Genomic DNA, 15,181 nt, shown 5'->3' with positions numbered 1-15,181 from the left:
CAACTGTGTCGGCATCAACCTGGAGAAACAAAACTGTCTAAAACTAATAACAATGGAGGCGACTGGAAGGCATTCCACAAATATTTCAGAGCCATTGCTCGGATGAAAAATGGAATTGCAGAACTTTACATGAGATCAATACTTTGCATTTAAAGCTCCACTGGAGCGTGACGTAGTGGGGATTGCCAGGCGGTTTAAAATATAAACTTATCTTTCTGGTTCACCTGCAGCACCTGCTAACAGCCTAATCGATGACCGGATTTAGCTCCTTGGATGCAGTTTCTGATAAATATTGCTTTTATTAGGTCCAAACAGCTCCCCCGTGAAACGTGCTGTCCAAGATTAGTACCAGGCAAGCAGCTTGTGTCAAACCACTGTGGCGTTGACATCATAGCATCATAGCTTGGACATCCAGCTCTCATCTTTACTTGAGCCTTTATAGCTAGTCGACACACCACCGCTCACACTATTGGAAATGGGAGGATTTTTACTGGGGCCACCCACCCTGAAAAGCACATAGGGACATGCAACAAGCGGTGGGCAGAACCCTCATCTCATGTTTGAAATAAAGCAACACATCTCTGTGATTATGATCTTGTCCATTTCCTGGCAAACCGCTACATGTTATGACTGCAATGCAAGGGCTTTGATTTGTTACGGCTGCAGCTTTTCACTCGCGGTGTGGGTTCAGCAGCATTTCATAGTCTGGATGTGCGAAAATGTTTTCTGTTTACTCCTACAGTCACATCCAAAGTACTTGCACTGCCTACTAACCACGTTTCATCTCTCCACAGAGATGTAAGGTCATCTGCAAGATGCAAACTGGGGGGTAGGGGAAGTGAAATTTCCCTCACTAATCAGCAGAGGTTATTGTAGCAGATGCTTGAGACTTCATTAAAAATGGATCCCGCGTCCTATGCACGCACATGTCGACACAGACAGAGCATTAGAATATTAGGTTCTGTTTCACCTTCCATCTCCCAATTTCCCTGAAGTTCACAAGTTCAACCAGCCAAAGCAGATCTGATGATAAAGAGTGGCAGGTCACATGTAGGAAAATGATCAACAGCAGCTCTCAAAACAAAGTGATTAGTACAATTTCTCAGAACTTCATTTAAAATGTAAAAATGTGTTCACGATTTGAATAACAAATTGTGAATCCTGCTGGGATTATTTAAAACCGGTGCTTGATGTCAAGTTTTCACAGCGGCACTTTATCATCTCTAACTTGAAGATTGAAGGGGGTAAGGGTAAGGTGCTTAGTGATGGTGACCTTGAGCACATAAAGGAGGGGCACGATATTTTGGGGAGTTATTAGGGAACAAATGAGCACCTAAATGCTACTTAACCATTGCTTCATGACTAGCTCCGATTCCAATTTAGCTGCTGATTAGTCAATGAGCGGTTAAGCAAGAAGTGTGAGTGATTAACAAATCAAGAATGACTGGAGGACTATGTAGCAGATAATGAGTTACTTAAGAACAGACCAGGAGGTCTTTATTAATGAATTATTAGGTAATGATTAGTTCATCAGTGTCTGTGAAACAATCATACCGACCACTTGCTTTATTAGCGGCAAGGCACTAAACTACTCATCCATTACTAACTTCTTAACATAAGTTACTGTGTAGTTACTAAGGATTCCCTTATCACTTCATAATTATCTTACAATTACGGATCCTTTCTGTGTCCCTTAATGCAAAGTGATGCATCATGCTGAGTGGTTACTGAAAGTTGAGTCATTACTTCATTAGTACTTGTCCAGGAGGTCTTCTGGTTCCTGATTCTTAACATACTTGTTTCTTCATTGCTAATCACTAAGTAGTCCCACTTTATTAAATCAGATAAGTAGTTATTAATCAGTAACTTGCAGTTAGTACCCAGTTCATTCCAAATTTGTTCCCTAGTAATTATTTTGTGTCCGTTATTGTAAAATGTGTCTGAAGCGACGTCAGAGCTGACAGAAAATTAATCGGAAATGTCTTATAAAATAGTACATAATGTTAAATCAGATCTTATCTGCTGGATAGCAAATGAAAAGAGCAGATCTATTATATTGTGTGAAGTGCTGGGTCCCAGGTCATCACAGACTAGAAATAAAACCATGCTGTTGTATATGTGATGCAATGTGTACATATTTCTATACATATTCTATACAGAGCTCAAGGTTTCATCACATCTCTGTCTTTTCAGGATAAAGGGCTGATCTACAGTATATACAATAGTGAATGGCATGAGAGATATCATAAGAGTCCTGTGGGAGGTTGTTCATGTGGGAGAAAAATCTACAGCCCAGAGCCCTCGAGCCCCACAGAACAAGATGTCACGCATACCCCGCATAAAGGTTAGGCACTATAAGGTATGGATGAGGGCATAGTGACGCTCGGCCTATGAGTTTATATCTCTCATGGTCTTTGTAAACTAAGCAATACGAAGCTGCTGTAGATACGTTTAGAAAACGGTTCGCTGACAAACCAAGGCTGATGTTTATGTAACGTCATAGGATGGCCTTCGGTCTATCTGTGGCAGATCTGCATTTCCTCACTAGGTCAGAGGTGAGAAGCTCTGCCGTAACTCTCCACTCATTTGTTGTCAAACAGATATCCATGCATAGGAAGGGTGCTTTCTGAGCTGCGGATACAAATGCGGATTGTGCACCGTGCATAAACAATTGTGCTGTTATTTTGTTCCTCCACGGTCACGTTTGTATAAACTACTCGGTGTAGTCGTCGGTGTCCCTGGTTCTCTTTCATGTCTCCTGAATGGTCAAAGCATGCTGAAATTCCACCACAGCACAAAACTAGAGGAGCAGAATGAAAAATGACAAATAAGAGGATCTAAATTTAAATGAAGCAATGGATTAAATGAGAAGCCTTCTTCTGCCTTAAATGTCAGTGTCTTATCTGTGAGCGCGCCACATGTTACCTTTCCACCAGGATCACAATGTTGTCTCTGCTCAAAATATCACATTTACTCAGAGCAGATATGTGGTTTCATTCCAGTGCCCCTCAGGAGTTCCAGACCTACTGCTGTGACTTTTCTGGTTCATTAGATATTCCAAGGAAGGTTGAAGACAGACACAGGTAGATATGTAGTCAGTGAATGCCAGCACATTCAGTCTCTTTATCACTGGTGGAACGTGTAATATACATTTACATTTAGTATCATAATTTAATCCACTGAAAACCCACTGCGTTTATTTCACAGCTATATTCAGGCTACTGGTTGTAGAGAATTATTCTAGTGCTTTGACATGATACCATACCTGCAAATGAATGTAGAAATTATCCTAAAACACTTTCACAGTGACAAGTGACAGTGTTATGAGCTAATTTTTTCTTTGTCTTTTTTCGCAAGCTGTCGTGATTCTATAAGTGTTTGAACACATTGAATTATTTGTTTCTTTCGTCTCAACTTATTTATGGAAAAATAAGACTGCAGGTGACCTAATACTGCCTCTATTGTTTTGGAAAACACAAAGCATCCACATGTTTAAGGTCTTACTGTACATGGTCAAAGTTCAAACTAGACAAAAACATGAACATTTAAAGCGTGTTCTCCTCAGGTAATGCCTGGCAAAAAAATGCCATTTTGTGATCTTGAATTGTCCCTGCCTGAAAGTAACAGGGGATAAAACTCATTATAGTTCTTTATTCTCACATTTATGCTGACTTTATGCATAAACACTTGTCAAACAAGTGTTTAGGTGGGAAAGACAACCTTTTCAAAGAGCAAAACATGTAAAATTGCATAAACTTGAAAGCTTTTCTTTAGTTTATTTAGCTGTCTCTAAAAAGTGACACAAGCTATGTAGGGCTGATTTGAAATTTAATTGGCTACATGATGCATCATTCATCCAGAGGCTGCCGTCTAAGTGGCTCAGGAGAGAGGGAAAAGAAGAGAGTGGGTCACTCGTCTACACAATCAGTCATTGGCTGTTGTAGGCTGTGGGGTGGGCATAGAAGACCATTTTAAAGCAGGATCTTTGCTCGTATAGAAGCGTTTTACCTTGTGGTTTTACTTAAAGGATAAGTTCACCCAAAAATGGAAATGAAAATTCAGTCATCTTCGTTTCCAGAGCTACAAAAACACATAAGAAACACTTAAAAGAACGACTGCTAATGGTAAGGCTTTTAGATAAGCTGCTCCAGTGAAGATCTGGGATAGAATAAGGGTCTAAATAACGTCTTTTCAAATCAATTTGGGATGTCGGGGGGGGGGGGGGATTGAGCCCTGCGCACTTCCTCCACCACTCTCTTGAAACACATGCCACCCATGTTCTTCATGACATGACACCCACCCACTCACTGAGCCTGGGGAGGTTCACTTTTGCTTTTGAGAGCCAAGATATTTAAAATTAAAGATAGCAACTTATCTGCAACCAGATATAAATAAACAAACAGAACAAATGCCTCGGCTAAAATAATCATGTGCCATTTTATAAACTTGTTTACTTGTATTTATGTTCTTATGCAACCTCCCTGTTTTCCTGTCCTCTGTAGTCATAGCAGAGTAAGTTTACACTGGGAAAGGTTAAAGCAAGTGCTTCCTACTTGCCCACCAGAGCCCCCTTGAATGTTTAATTGCGCTGAGTGTTGCCGAGGTCATGCCGTCCTCATAGATCACATTTCCAGCCACCACTGGTTCACTGGGCTACTCGTCGCCTCACCGTGTGCGTGCTCCCACTCAGTTATTTCTTGTGGCATGTCGAACCCGTCCCAGAGACTGAAAACAAGCAGCGCTAAATCATTTCCTGAAGAAGACCACCCTCCGTGGGGCTCTTTAAAGGGACACTCATAAACATTGACCAGCCACAAAGTGACAAATATACGTCATGGACTCAGTATCTACTAGCAGACATAAAAGTAACTTATTAGCAGTGATGTAATGTGCATGTGTGCATGTGCATTTACTTAAGTACTCTTCTCACTCTCATTTTGAGGTATTTTACGTGTTCTGCTACTTTATATTCCACAACACCACATCATAGGTACTTTGCAGATTGCGTGATGCATCAGAGCTATTCATGTAAACACATTTAAAAAAGTAAAAAAAATTGTCTCTCTCTCTCTCTCTCTCTCTCTCTCTATATATATATATATATATATATATATATATATATATATATATATATATATATATATATATATATATATATATATATATACAATTTTACCTGTAGTTTAGCACATTCATTGCCTGAACATAGCATTTGAAACCCAAGTGGATCTGATATCAGAGACTTTATAACTTTGACTCAACTCAGCTGCCGCTCAAACCTGAGCCTGCAGAGTTTTGTGTTTTGTCATCCACATGTCACCGGCCCAATTTTGATCCAGAAGCCTTGTTGGCTTATTGGCTTAAATGCAGATTAAAAAAAGGTGTGGATATATTAAATTCAAATTGTATTCTCTTGTGATTTTAAAAGATAAAAAAAGGAGCTTACATGGTGTAATACAAAGTTAAGTACAAGCACTCCCCATGAATAAGTTAATTACAGTACTTTGAGTACATGTAATTAGTTACCCCAGCCCCTGCTTAATAAAGAAAACACATAAAGGGAAATAGTATTTGCCTACAGAATATACAAGGTAGAGGAATGAGCAAACAGGTCACACTTTAAAACAACTATCATGAATAAGTGGCAAATTTATAGCCAATTAATTTTAAGCACATAGCTATTTCACTATGAACAAACAATGCATGCTTTATTGACCATTTATCAAGCAACCTATTTGGAAAACTGTTAATATATACTGTGTTGTTCATCTATTAACATTATTCAGATGGCCACTGCTGTATATAAACCCCTTCGAGTGCTTAAGGAATGGTTTATAAAGCATTTTAGCGTGACAGGTTCTTGGTTACATTCCACCACTGTTATCTCGTGGGCACATGTGTTGTCTGTCTTCAAAGCTTGACGAGCGGCTAAACAGAACATATGCAGTGCTGTATGCCGTGCTTCCAAAAGACAGCTAATGATGTTTTTTTGAATCATTACACGATTACTGACTGTAACCCCCCCCCCCCCCACCCCCCGCTGCGCTCGACAGATGTGAAAATGTATATTAGGGCAGCTCAAGCTGTGCCAGGGTGCAAGCAAAAACAGTCTGGGTGTGTTGCAGAGTAAAGAGTTTAATTACAGACAAACACAGTGCAGCCCCTCCCTCCCTCCCTTCAGAGGAGATAGGGTGTGCAAATATAGCCCACTGCCAGCTGCTACTGAGCACATTCAGTTTCCTCTACAGACTATAAACAAATGTTTTGATTCCAAGTCTCGCACACGAAAACAGAAGCAACGGGGATATCGAGTACAATTCAATCAACGCCTGTAATTTCCAATAGCAGGATATTCATAGAGAGGAATGGCTGTGGTGAAATAAAGCTAATGAGACTCTTCTACACATTTAAGACTACTTTCCACCCTTTTACAAACAATGCATCATAATGGTGTTTACATGACCTTTCAGCGCAATGATAAGAAATTATAGGTCATTACATGGAAGGATTTGTTCATATACGTGCAATTCTTATAAAACATAACATGTTTTTACATTTAACTCTGTGTGCCGTGGAGCAGTTTGGTGACTGTCATTTGTCCAAGCGTGACAGGATATAACAGGGTAAGTGTCGAGTATCTGCGTCTGAGCGTATAGTGTGTCTACGTGTTTATGTGTGAAAGCCTGGGTGTAAGAGGGCACAATAGAGGGGTTAACAGTGTCTTTACCTGGTTTCTCTTTCCAGCAGGTGTTTAGCTTTGTGGTTAGAATAGAAAAAAAAAATTTTGAAAAAATAATAAAAATGAATCTGAAAACAGAAGAGGCAACATTCACACTGCAAAGGTCAGCGAAGGCAGGTCAGTGATATTTCTTAATCCTTACAGCCATGAATTAGATTTTTTTTATATATATGTGTATATATATAACTTGATACACAAAAATAGCTTTTATCAAAACCTCTTACCTTCCCCAGACTCTTATTCAAAGTGTCCATCCCTGCTTCAAACGTCTCGCCATCCAGAAGTGCTTTCGTGTCCAGGCTTTGAAAAAAAAAAAGAAGGAAACGCCCTCAAGATTTCAAATGCTGATCAAAGTGCCTCGCTTTTCAACCCGTCTCATGAAGTTCAAAGTGTATAACTGTTGCTGAGTGAGTGTGTGTGTGTGTGTGTGTGTGTGTGTGTGTGTGTGTGTGTGTGTGTGTGTGTGTGTGTGTGTGTGTGTGTGTGTGTGTGTGTGTGTGTGTGTGTGTGTATTGCCCTTCATATTTCCTTTTATAGACACATAATAGCCACAAATAGCTGTGCAGACAGCAGCCAGCCTGCCCGACACCAGTAACAATGTTCGCACTGTGGGCTTCAAGCAACACGGCTTCACTCACACTTTAAAAAATAGAAAATAAAAAAATGATTAAATACATTTTCATGTCTTCCATCTCCATGGACTGCTAAATGGACTGTGTTCTCCTCTCCAGCAACGAGATGATGGTATATGACAAATACCCCGGCTGGCTGCGCACACATTGTATTCATTAGACAGTGAAAAACAAATCCTGTTGATAAAATAAATGCTTGCCATAGAGGATAGACGCAGACGATCTCCTCATTATGATAATATCGAAAAATTCATGAAAGCATTTTTTTCTGGGGGCAGGTTTGGTGAGAGCTGGTCTTGTGTGGCGAGACTGTGGATATGACAACAAGCAGGCAGCTGATTAAAGGGGAATTCTGTCTGAACAAAGCAAAGTGCTGACAGACTTGAAGAGATCTTTAATTTTCATCCACCACAGATTATACCTTTAATGTCCAAAGAAACAGCACTTATAAACTTGTAAATATAAACCTGATATGTTGATTCGGGCTCCAGATCATGTGACCCCCTGCAGGCCGGCAGACGGAGGCGGCAGACACACCTCGGCATGTCTCCACTAATGAGCCATCGAGCGGCGTGAAACAATTTCACCTCGCTTGTTTGCTGCTACAGCGGCTCCTCTGTCCCCGCATCAGCGAGTGAAAGCAGACCTCTGGAGTGAACGCTAATCCTTTAAGTACACTACATTCTTCATTCCTGTCACAGCTGTTCTTGTCTGTTTCCACCTCCGTGTCCCCCCCACCCCTCCTTTTTTTTTTTTTATTCTCTCGGTGGCAGTCACACACAGACAGAAAAATCACAATACAGCATGCACCAAACCTGCCACCTGTTCCTCCGGTGCTGATCACTCTCAAGAATGGTTGTGATTCTGTATTAATTAAGAAAAAGACTGAAGCCTGCAGTGCACTTAGATTGTAGTTTGGAGCCATTATGACTGTCATATAATCCGGTTTTCCCTGATTGTTGTTCAGGATCTGCGGAGAGGGCAGCGATTCAAAAGCAGTTGCTTTGATTCTTTTGGCATGCAACTTGTGACACGCAATATCAGCATTTAGCCTTGAGGAAAGTCTCTGATACTGGAGCGCTAAATTTAGTCTGGTGTCACACATGTGTGGGCACCTGCAGAGACACCTCCGTGGTGAAAGGCATACGACTGTTTTGGTGAATCGAGCCTCGGCCACAATCTGTTTGGTACGAGTTTAAAGCATTATGACAAATACACAAATGTGATTTTAAAGTGCTTTCTTCTCTCCTCTTCTACTCAAACATAAGCGGACTTGCATTTCTCCGGCACTTTTCCAGTCTGCTGGCAGCTCAAAGCACTTAACAGCACTTGTCACATTCATCCATTCATCCCCCCGACACACACACATGCACTGATGGCGGAGGCTGCCGTGCAGGGTGCCAGCTGCTAATCAGGAGCAGTATTTCGCTCATGAATATTTCGACATGAAGCGAGGGGGGTGGGGTGCAGGGATTCGACTTCCACCTCCTGATGCAGCCGCCCCAAGTGGCTAGCCTAGCTACAGCCTATCGATCAATTAACTTAATGGATATCAATATTATAATTGTGGCTTTTAGCTTTCAGCTTTTGTCCAGGGTTTGAACAATGTGTAATATAGTATGATCTTCTGGAGGAATTACCGATGGATGGTTTTGGAGTTTTAGTTCAAGAAGTAACTGGGATAAAAAATAAATAAATAAATAAAAAAGACTCAAAAGACATGGATCCAAACACCCCTCTTCTCATAGTTTACATCACCATTGAAGTGATTCCCAGATTTGTGACTGTGGGAAAGGACAAATAATGCAAAAATGCTGAGTGCTGTAGCATAGCAGGCCCACCTACAGTAACACAGTTGTAAAGCCACAAAGTGACTCGCACAGCAGAATCTAGGTCTTCCAAGTTTGCTAACGTTGGCTAATATTAGCTGATGTAAGCTACTGGTTATGCAGTACAAGACCAAATAACAATATAATGTGATGGACGGTGGACAGTTTGCTACTTATTGTTGCTACACCTGTCAAGCTTTTCACCCAGCCAGTCCTTGGTTTCAGACAGAGGCTAACAACAGGCTTCTCAGTTATAATTAGTTGATTCTCCTGGCTGAAATGACACCGACCTATCCCCTGGCAGATTTATCAACTGTACCTAGCTGGCAACTTAAACTAAGATTTGCTCCATGAGTTGATTGTAAACATTGTTTCTAGTGTGCAATGAAAACACAGTAAGAGAAAAGGGTTTCAGCATGACAGCTAACCAACGTGTTTGACTATAGGTTGGCCATAGGTCATGGAGTACAACATGTGAGAGCACGCCAGAGCCAGCAACATCAGCCTAAGCCCCAACCCCGTAAGAGTGAGCGGTTTGCCAGCATTTGCAGTTCATGTCAGAGCCATTTTATGTCTTTCGTCAGTTGTTTTTTTTTAAAACAGGTCCCCATCTACTTCAGTTGTTATGGGGAATGCTGCGACGTTGTTTTGCTGTGAAACCTCCAGAACTGGTTCTTTCCATTACAAAACTTCCCCCGACTTTCCATCGGCATGAGGGTGAGTAGATCGTGACTGAATTTCCATATTTGGGTGAACTTTTCCTTTAAGACTCACTTGACTGACAGGTGGGCATGTCTAAATATCGCTGCATTGGATTTAAAGATTACATATCCTCTAGGCAAACTCACAGACAGTATATCAGATCCATTAGTATTGTCCATGTGGAATTACCACATGCATGTATGTCACGTTTATGTTACACACAGCAGAGCATGCAGTCCAGCTGCACAGCCAATGATCCCAAAATCCCAGTTTTATTACCGAGTCACCTACATTCGTCAGGTCCTCCCACTGACTCTACATGAATGCCTCTTGAGACAGAGGAAGACCCCGGTCTGACAATATGAGATCGCCGGGCCAGTAACTGACTCTGAATTGAATTTCACGCGCTGGATGTGCTTTCCAACAAACTGTGTCCCCAGATTATTATCGCCTAGCAGGCGGTCGACACTGCACAGTGCCACTGATGTGTATCTGGCCAGTAGCAAAGTGGTGGACACAATCACAAGACCACTATCTAGACAAGGAAAACATGTCTCAACACCTCTCTGACACTGTGCCCATAATAACTGATGGGAGTTAGTCTTCACACGGTTCCTTCACTAAAGCGCAGAAACTTTGCAGGCGTACGTGTTCGCGGCTTTCCTCCCCCTGCACACACAGACGTGATCAACATCAGCACGGATTTGTCTGTTAGACAGCACAAAGAAAAGAAAAGCCTCTCTGGGCAATATCTGCGCTTTATTGAGAAAAGTGAACATTGAAGGACGAGCTGTTGTTACTGCGGGAACGTAAAAGCTGTGAAATAACACGAGGCGGGTACTGACTGACATTTACAGCTCGCAAATTCTAGGCTTCCGAGGCGAGATTACAAATTCTTCCAGCTTGATGTCTGGTCACTTTGTCTTCGTCTCATAAAGCGGTCTCAGTTTAGCTTAGGTGTGTGAACATGTGAAGCACTGTTCAGTCTGTCTCAGGACTCTGCAGGCGGCCGCGTGGCATTTTATCTCGGGGCAGACTATAAAAAGTTTGAGGGCTTCTCATTATCACAGGCGCAGACGCAATTCATTCTAGGACATCAGCGCAGTGGTATGAAGCAGAGGTAGCCGGCAGCATTCAGCAATAAATTGACTACTTTTTAGAGAGCAGCTTGGCCCTGCTTTATCGTCTCTGCTCGGTGTAGCTGCACAGGCGAAGCTGTACATTAGTGTAATAAAAAATGAGCCTGAAAGTCGTCTGATCTTGTAACTGACTTCGGTATCTTGAAATATTATTAGCAGCAGTTGAACCTGACTGACAGAGAAAAATACATTCCAAAAGTCTGTTTCACGCTTATCCACCGACGGCAACTGAACATGCTTCAGACGAGGAGCTGGGTGATGCCAGTCTGCGTCTTTCGCGTCAGCATCCCTGGGCCGCGGTCATGGTGGGTAGAAAGCGCTGTCGAAACAGGCGGAGCGCACACGTCTGCGAGGAATGTCAAAGTCAGGTGGCGGCTCCCTGTTGGGGCTCTGTGTCAAGGGCTCCACGTCTTCATCTGAGGTAGAGGGATGAGTGAGGATGATCCGCGGGATCTGTCAGATGATTGGCAGAGAAGGGAGCAGGATTGGGAGGGAAAATAAGCAACGTCGTCACGTGATACGTGGTTGGAATCTCACAGAAATCAGGTCAAATATATCCCAATCGTATTCCTTTCGGCAGGCTTTTGGAATTCTGCCATGCGGAAAGGAAAATGTGAAATACAAGAAATAAACACTGAATTTGAAGAGAAGTGGACGGATGATTTTCAGGTTCATCATTTCATTTTGGGTTACCACTGGAATAGGTTTACATGCTTTAGTGCTCAATAAACAAATCAGTTTTCTGGTATTGTCCGGTGCACTGTATCCCCCCTCTGAAACAAGCTGTTTTAGCTCCTGTTTCTTTAAGGCCCCCTTACCAAATACCTAGTCTGCTCTCATTGGTCAGCTCACACACGCCTGAGCAGCATGCATAATAAAAACAGCCAAATTAATCCTGATGAGCCAAACTAGTCTCTACGCATGAATAGCGTGACCCAGTGACATATTGTGATGTCACAAAGTCATGTAATTGAATGCGGCACTACTGACGAGGCGTTTCGGGAGCAGTGTTTTCTGTGGGAGAGAGGAGCTTCTGTCGGTGTGGTCTTTGACCTTTTTCGTTTTTGAAACATGCACAAGAACAAATGACCAGTGAAGGAAAGGGGGAAAAAACATGATAGGTTTTCTTAAATTCTGCTCAAGTTATCTGTACATGCAGCAAAATGATTTTACTTGAAAAAGAGATCCTCAAATGTGTAGGTTCAAAGTTGGCTATGATAAATGGAAAATGCATTTGTTTTTAATAAAATGTCTTAAGATTAGACTCGCTACAGCACAGTAATGAGTGACATACACTGAAAATTAGCAAATTTTGTTTGTTCTTGTTAGCATAATGAAAAATAAAAGCCAAGGAACAAGAAAAACAAAACTGAACATTTTTAGTGAAAGAAATTGTTTCTGCATTTACTCTCACTAATGTAGCTCAATTTCCTGACAAACTGCAGCCTAAATTGCACGATTAATTTCAGAATATAAGATGAAATGTAAAGATAAGTGTAATGAGAGCTCTGCTTACTGTCATTGTGTGTTTCCCTTGAAATGAATCATTTTTCATCAAGGCCTCTGAATCTAGTTCAGACAAGGTCCTTTTCAAGTCGTGCTCCAAGTCAGACTGAAAAACAAAAAGACAACAGAAGTGTTTTGAAGAATTTTGTGAAGCAAATGTGACATTCAGAGCATTCTGTGTGTGCCGTGAAACACCCACAGTGCCATTGCCGTTGCAGAAGACCGCCTCAGTCTTCCTGGACAAACTATCCTCTGCGCTCTCCATCAGTGTCTGTTTGCCTCTCTGGCCTCCTCCTCCTCCTCCTCCTCCTCCTCCTCCTCCTCCTCCTCCTCCTCCTCCCCCTCCGTCCTGGCTGCACAGCTGTCGTCTCGTCACGTCCTGAGGATCCTGAGGCTTATCGGGGTCACACACCTCTGGAGGTAGCAGCCGATCTCTGAGCACTTTCATCTTGACGCAGCTCCCAGCATTCCTGAGGGCGCTCACCGCCTCCTGGTGGGTCGCCCCCTGCATGTTGAGGCCGTTGACCTGGATGGACCGTGGTCACATTAGACGTTTAGTGCCGGTGAAAGTAAGAGCAGGAGTCAGAGGTGACGGAGCACTAAAGTTCTCTAAATAAAGCGACAGCCACTGGTGGCGGTGGAATGTAACTAAGTACATTTACTCAGGTACAATTTTAAGGTACTTGTACTTTTATCAAGTACTTTCTGCTACTTCATATTTCCACTCCAGTGCATTTTGGTGGCACATATTGCGCCAGCACTAATCATATGGGTGACGTTCACTTTTACCAAAGCAGGCCTAATGTTCCAACACAGTATCGTCACTTTACTCAGCTATGACCTTTTTACTTTTTACTACACTAAGTGCATTTAATCAGGCACTGTGGGCCTATTTGAACGTAACTTGAGTATTTCCATTTTATGCTACTCTACACTTTATATGCCACTACTCTGTGGAGGCAAATGTTCTTTTTACTTCACCACATATATCTGATAACTTTTGTTACTTTACATGTTTCGAATATTTATACAAACTCTGGTAAAAGTGACAGTCACCCACACAGAAAAGCACTTGGCATGCAATCTGCAAAGTGACTAAAGTTATCCAATAAATGTGGCAGAGTAAAAGCTGGGCTACACTGTTTGCCTCCAAAATGTTATAAATACTCAAGCAAAGCACAAGTATCTCAAGTTTAGCACTTGAGTAAATGTACTTTCCTTGAGTATTTCTAATATTTTGGATTCACATTCCATCACTGCCAGTTATTTTGACTGTTTCTAATTATTTTAATTATATTTCTATGCTAACAATCTTGACATTTTTAACTACTGTGTGTAAGGTTTTGAATGGAGGAGTGTTTTTACACTACGGTATCTTCATTTTAACTCAAGTCAAATATCTGAGCGCTGTACCACACTCTGATAAATATTTGACCCACAAGGCGTGATTGTTAAGATTGGTTTGGAGCATTAATGTGTTTATTAATTCAGTAAGTGTTCACTGGGCTCAAAGTGCTTTTGTTAATGAGGGAGGCCCCAGCCGAGGGCCGTCTGCTGGTCTGATGATGCCCTCCATTGGCCGCAAGAGGAACACCGGCAGGGAGGCAGCAGCAAGGTGCAGCACATTTGGGTGACTTCCAGTTCCGTCAACATTACTTCACGCGCCGTGTCGGTGAAATTTGAAATGAGGTGCAAAGAACAAAGACAGTTGAGGGAAAACGCTTCCCTGCCTACCTCCAGCAATCTATCTCCGACATGGATCCCTGCCTTCTCTGCCGCCCCGCCTTTATTCACTCTGGAAATGAAAATGCCCTGAAAGGAAAATAAACACATCAAGCTGAATGAACGCTGCTGTAGCCCACAGTCTGTTTTTGTTCTTGTCATCGCCTTCATCCAGTCACACGCAGCAGACGGATTCATGCCGGCTCCTCTGCAGCAGCACTTACCTCGTCGTGCTCTTTGTAAGACAGAGAGCCTTTCCCACCAGCAATGCTGATCCCCAAACTACCTCTCTGGCCAGACACTTTGATCTGTAACTAACAGGAAATTGGTTTTTATTGCAAAATTGAAAATAAATAAATATATAAATAAAAGGCCTGAGTGGAGCCAAGCTGATGAACAGAAAATTAGATTAGCAATAAGTCACCAGAAACAATCTGGCTTCCCTGCAGTGCATAGTGCCCCCTGCAGAGATAATGGAAGTAAAGACACAGCGTGCAGTTACTCTTAATGGCACTTGGGAGACGAATGATTCCTGAGGAGGGGTCTTCTCTGTCGCTGGAGAAGACTTGAGAGGCCCCGTGATGGAGGAGGCCTCTATCTTGCAGACAGGCTCTCTGTGGAGACCGGGCCCCGCCTTAGGAGCCCTGCGATGCTGAAATGTCCTGCCCTCGCCGGCGTCACCTCTCTGATGGCGAAACCGACACGTTGAGGCGTCACTCTCTGACAGCCGGCCTGAACTGTCCTGCTGGGGGGAGACAATTGAATGCTTTTACTGTCAAGCTGTCAGACATGAAGTGGGGCCTAATAATCCCTTTTCAGTCCACTCAGAGGACATTAAACAAGCATCATCTCAGACAGACGTTCTGTGCATTTAAGTCAACTGAAAGAAACATGATCCGGCCAATGTAACCA

The 15,181-nt window shown here is 42.4% G+C and overlaps 2 protein-coding genes across 5 annotated transcripts in view; both read right to left on the bottom strand.

Annotated features, from left to right (window-relative positions):
* The window catches only part of LOC119034182 (muscular LMNA-interacting protein), a 30,875-nt gene extending 23,622 nt beyond the window's left edge, over nucleotides 1-7,253 (bottom strand). The window contains exon 1 of one of the 4 annotated variants that reach the window (XM_037124974.1): nucleotides 6,964-7,253. In XM_037124974.1, the coding sequence (XP_036980869.1) occupies nucleotides 6,964-6,993 (30 nt within the window). In that variant the 5' untranslated portion in view covers nucleotides 6,994-7,253. Of the gene's footprint in view, nucleotides 1-6,727; nucleotides 6,812-6,963 lie in introns of those variants that run through there. The other 3 variants (XM_037124972.1, XM_037124971.1, XM_037124973.1) reach the window with 3 other exon arrangements.
* Nucleotides 7,254-10,454: 3,201 nt separating this feature from the next.
* Nucleotides 10,455-14,903, bottom strand: LOC119033832 (inhibitor of growth protein 1 homolog). The gene is made up of 6 exons (XM_037124394.1): nucleotides 14,772-14,903; nucleotides 14,494-14,583; nucleotides 14,282-14,359; nucleotides 12,747-13,073; nucleotides 12,558-12,653; nucleotides 10,455-11,494 (listed from the first exon to the last, which is right to left on the bottom strand). The coding sequence occupies exons 4-6, from the start codon at nucleotides 13,056-13,058 to the stop codon at nucleotides 11,342-11,344; spliced, it is 561 nt and encodes a 186-aa protein (XP_036980289.1). The 5' UTR covers nucleotides 13,059-13,073; nucleotides 14,282-14,359; nucleotides 14,494-14,583; nucleotides 14,772-14,903; the 3' UTR covers nucleotides 10,455-11,341.
* Nucleotides 14,904-15,181: the final 278 nt, after the last annotated feature.

Source organism: Acanthopagrus latus, chromosome 15 (genome assembly GCF_904848185.1).
Source record: "Acanthopagrus latus isolate v.2019 chromosome 15, fAcaLat1.1, whole genome shotgun sequence".
NCBI classification, from domain to species: Eukaryota; Metazoa; Chordata; class Actinopteri; order Spariformes; family Sparidae; genus Acanthopagrus; species Acanthopagrus latus.
This window is presented reverse-complemented; position numbering and strand designations above follow the sequence as displayed.

What these genes read in the sequence shown, in the direction of transcription:
- LOC119033832 (XM_037124394.1), bottom strand. Translation starts at nt 13,058, where the DNA reads ATGCAGGGGGCGACCCACCAGGAGGCGGTGAGCGCCCTCAGGAATGCT. An exon ending in TCTGCAACGGCAATGGCACT is followed by an intron (nt 12,654 to 12,746) that starts GTGGGTGTTTCA and finishes TTTGTTTTTCAG; the next exon opens with TCTGACTTGGAGCACGACTT. An exon ending in AAGGGAAACACACAATGACA is followed by an intron (nt 11,495 to 12,557) that starts GTAAGCAGAGCT and finishes ATCATCTGACAG; the next exon opens with ATCCCGCGGATCATCCTCAC.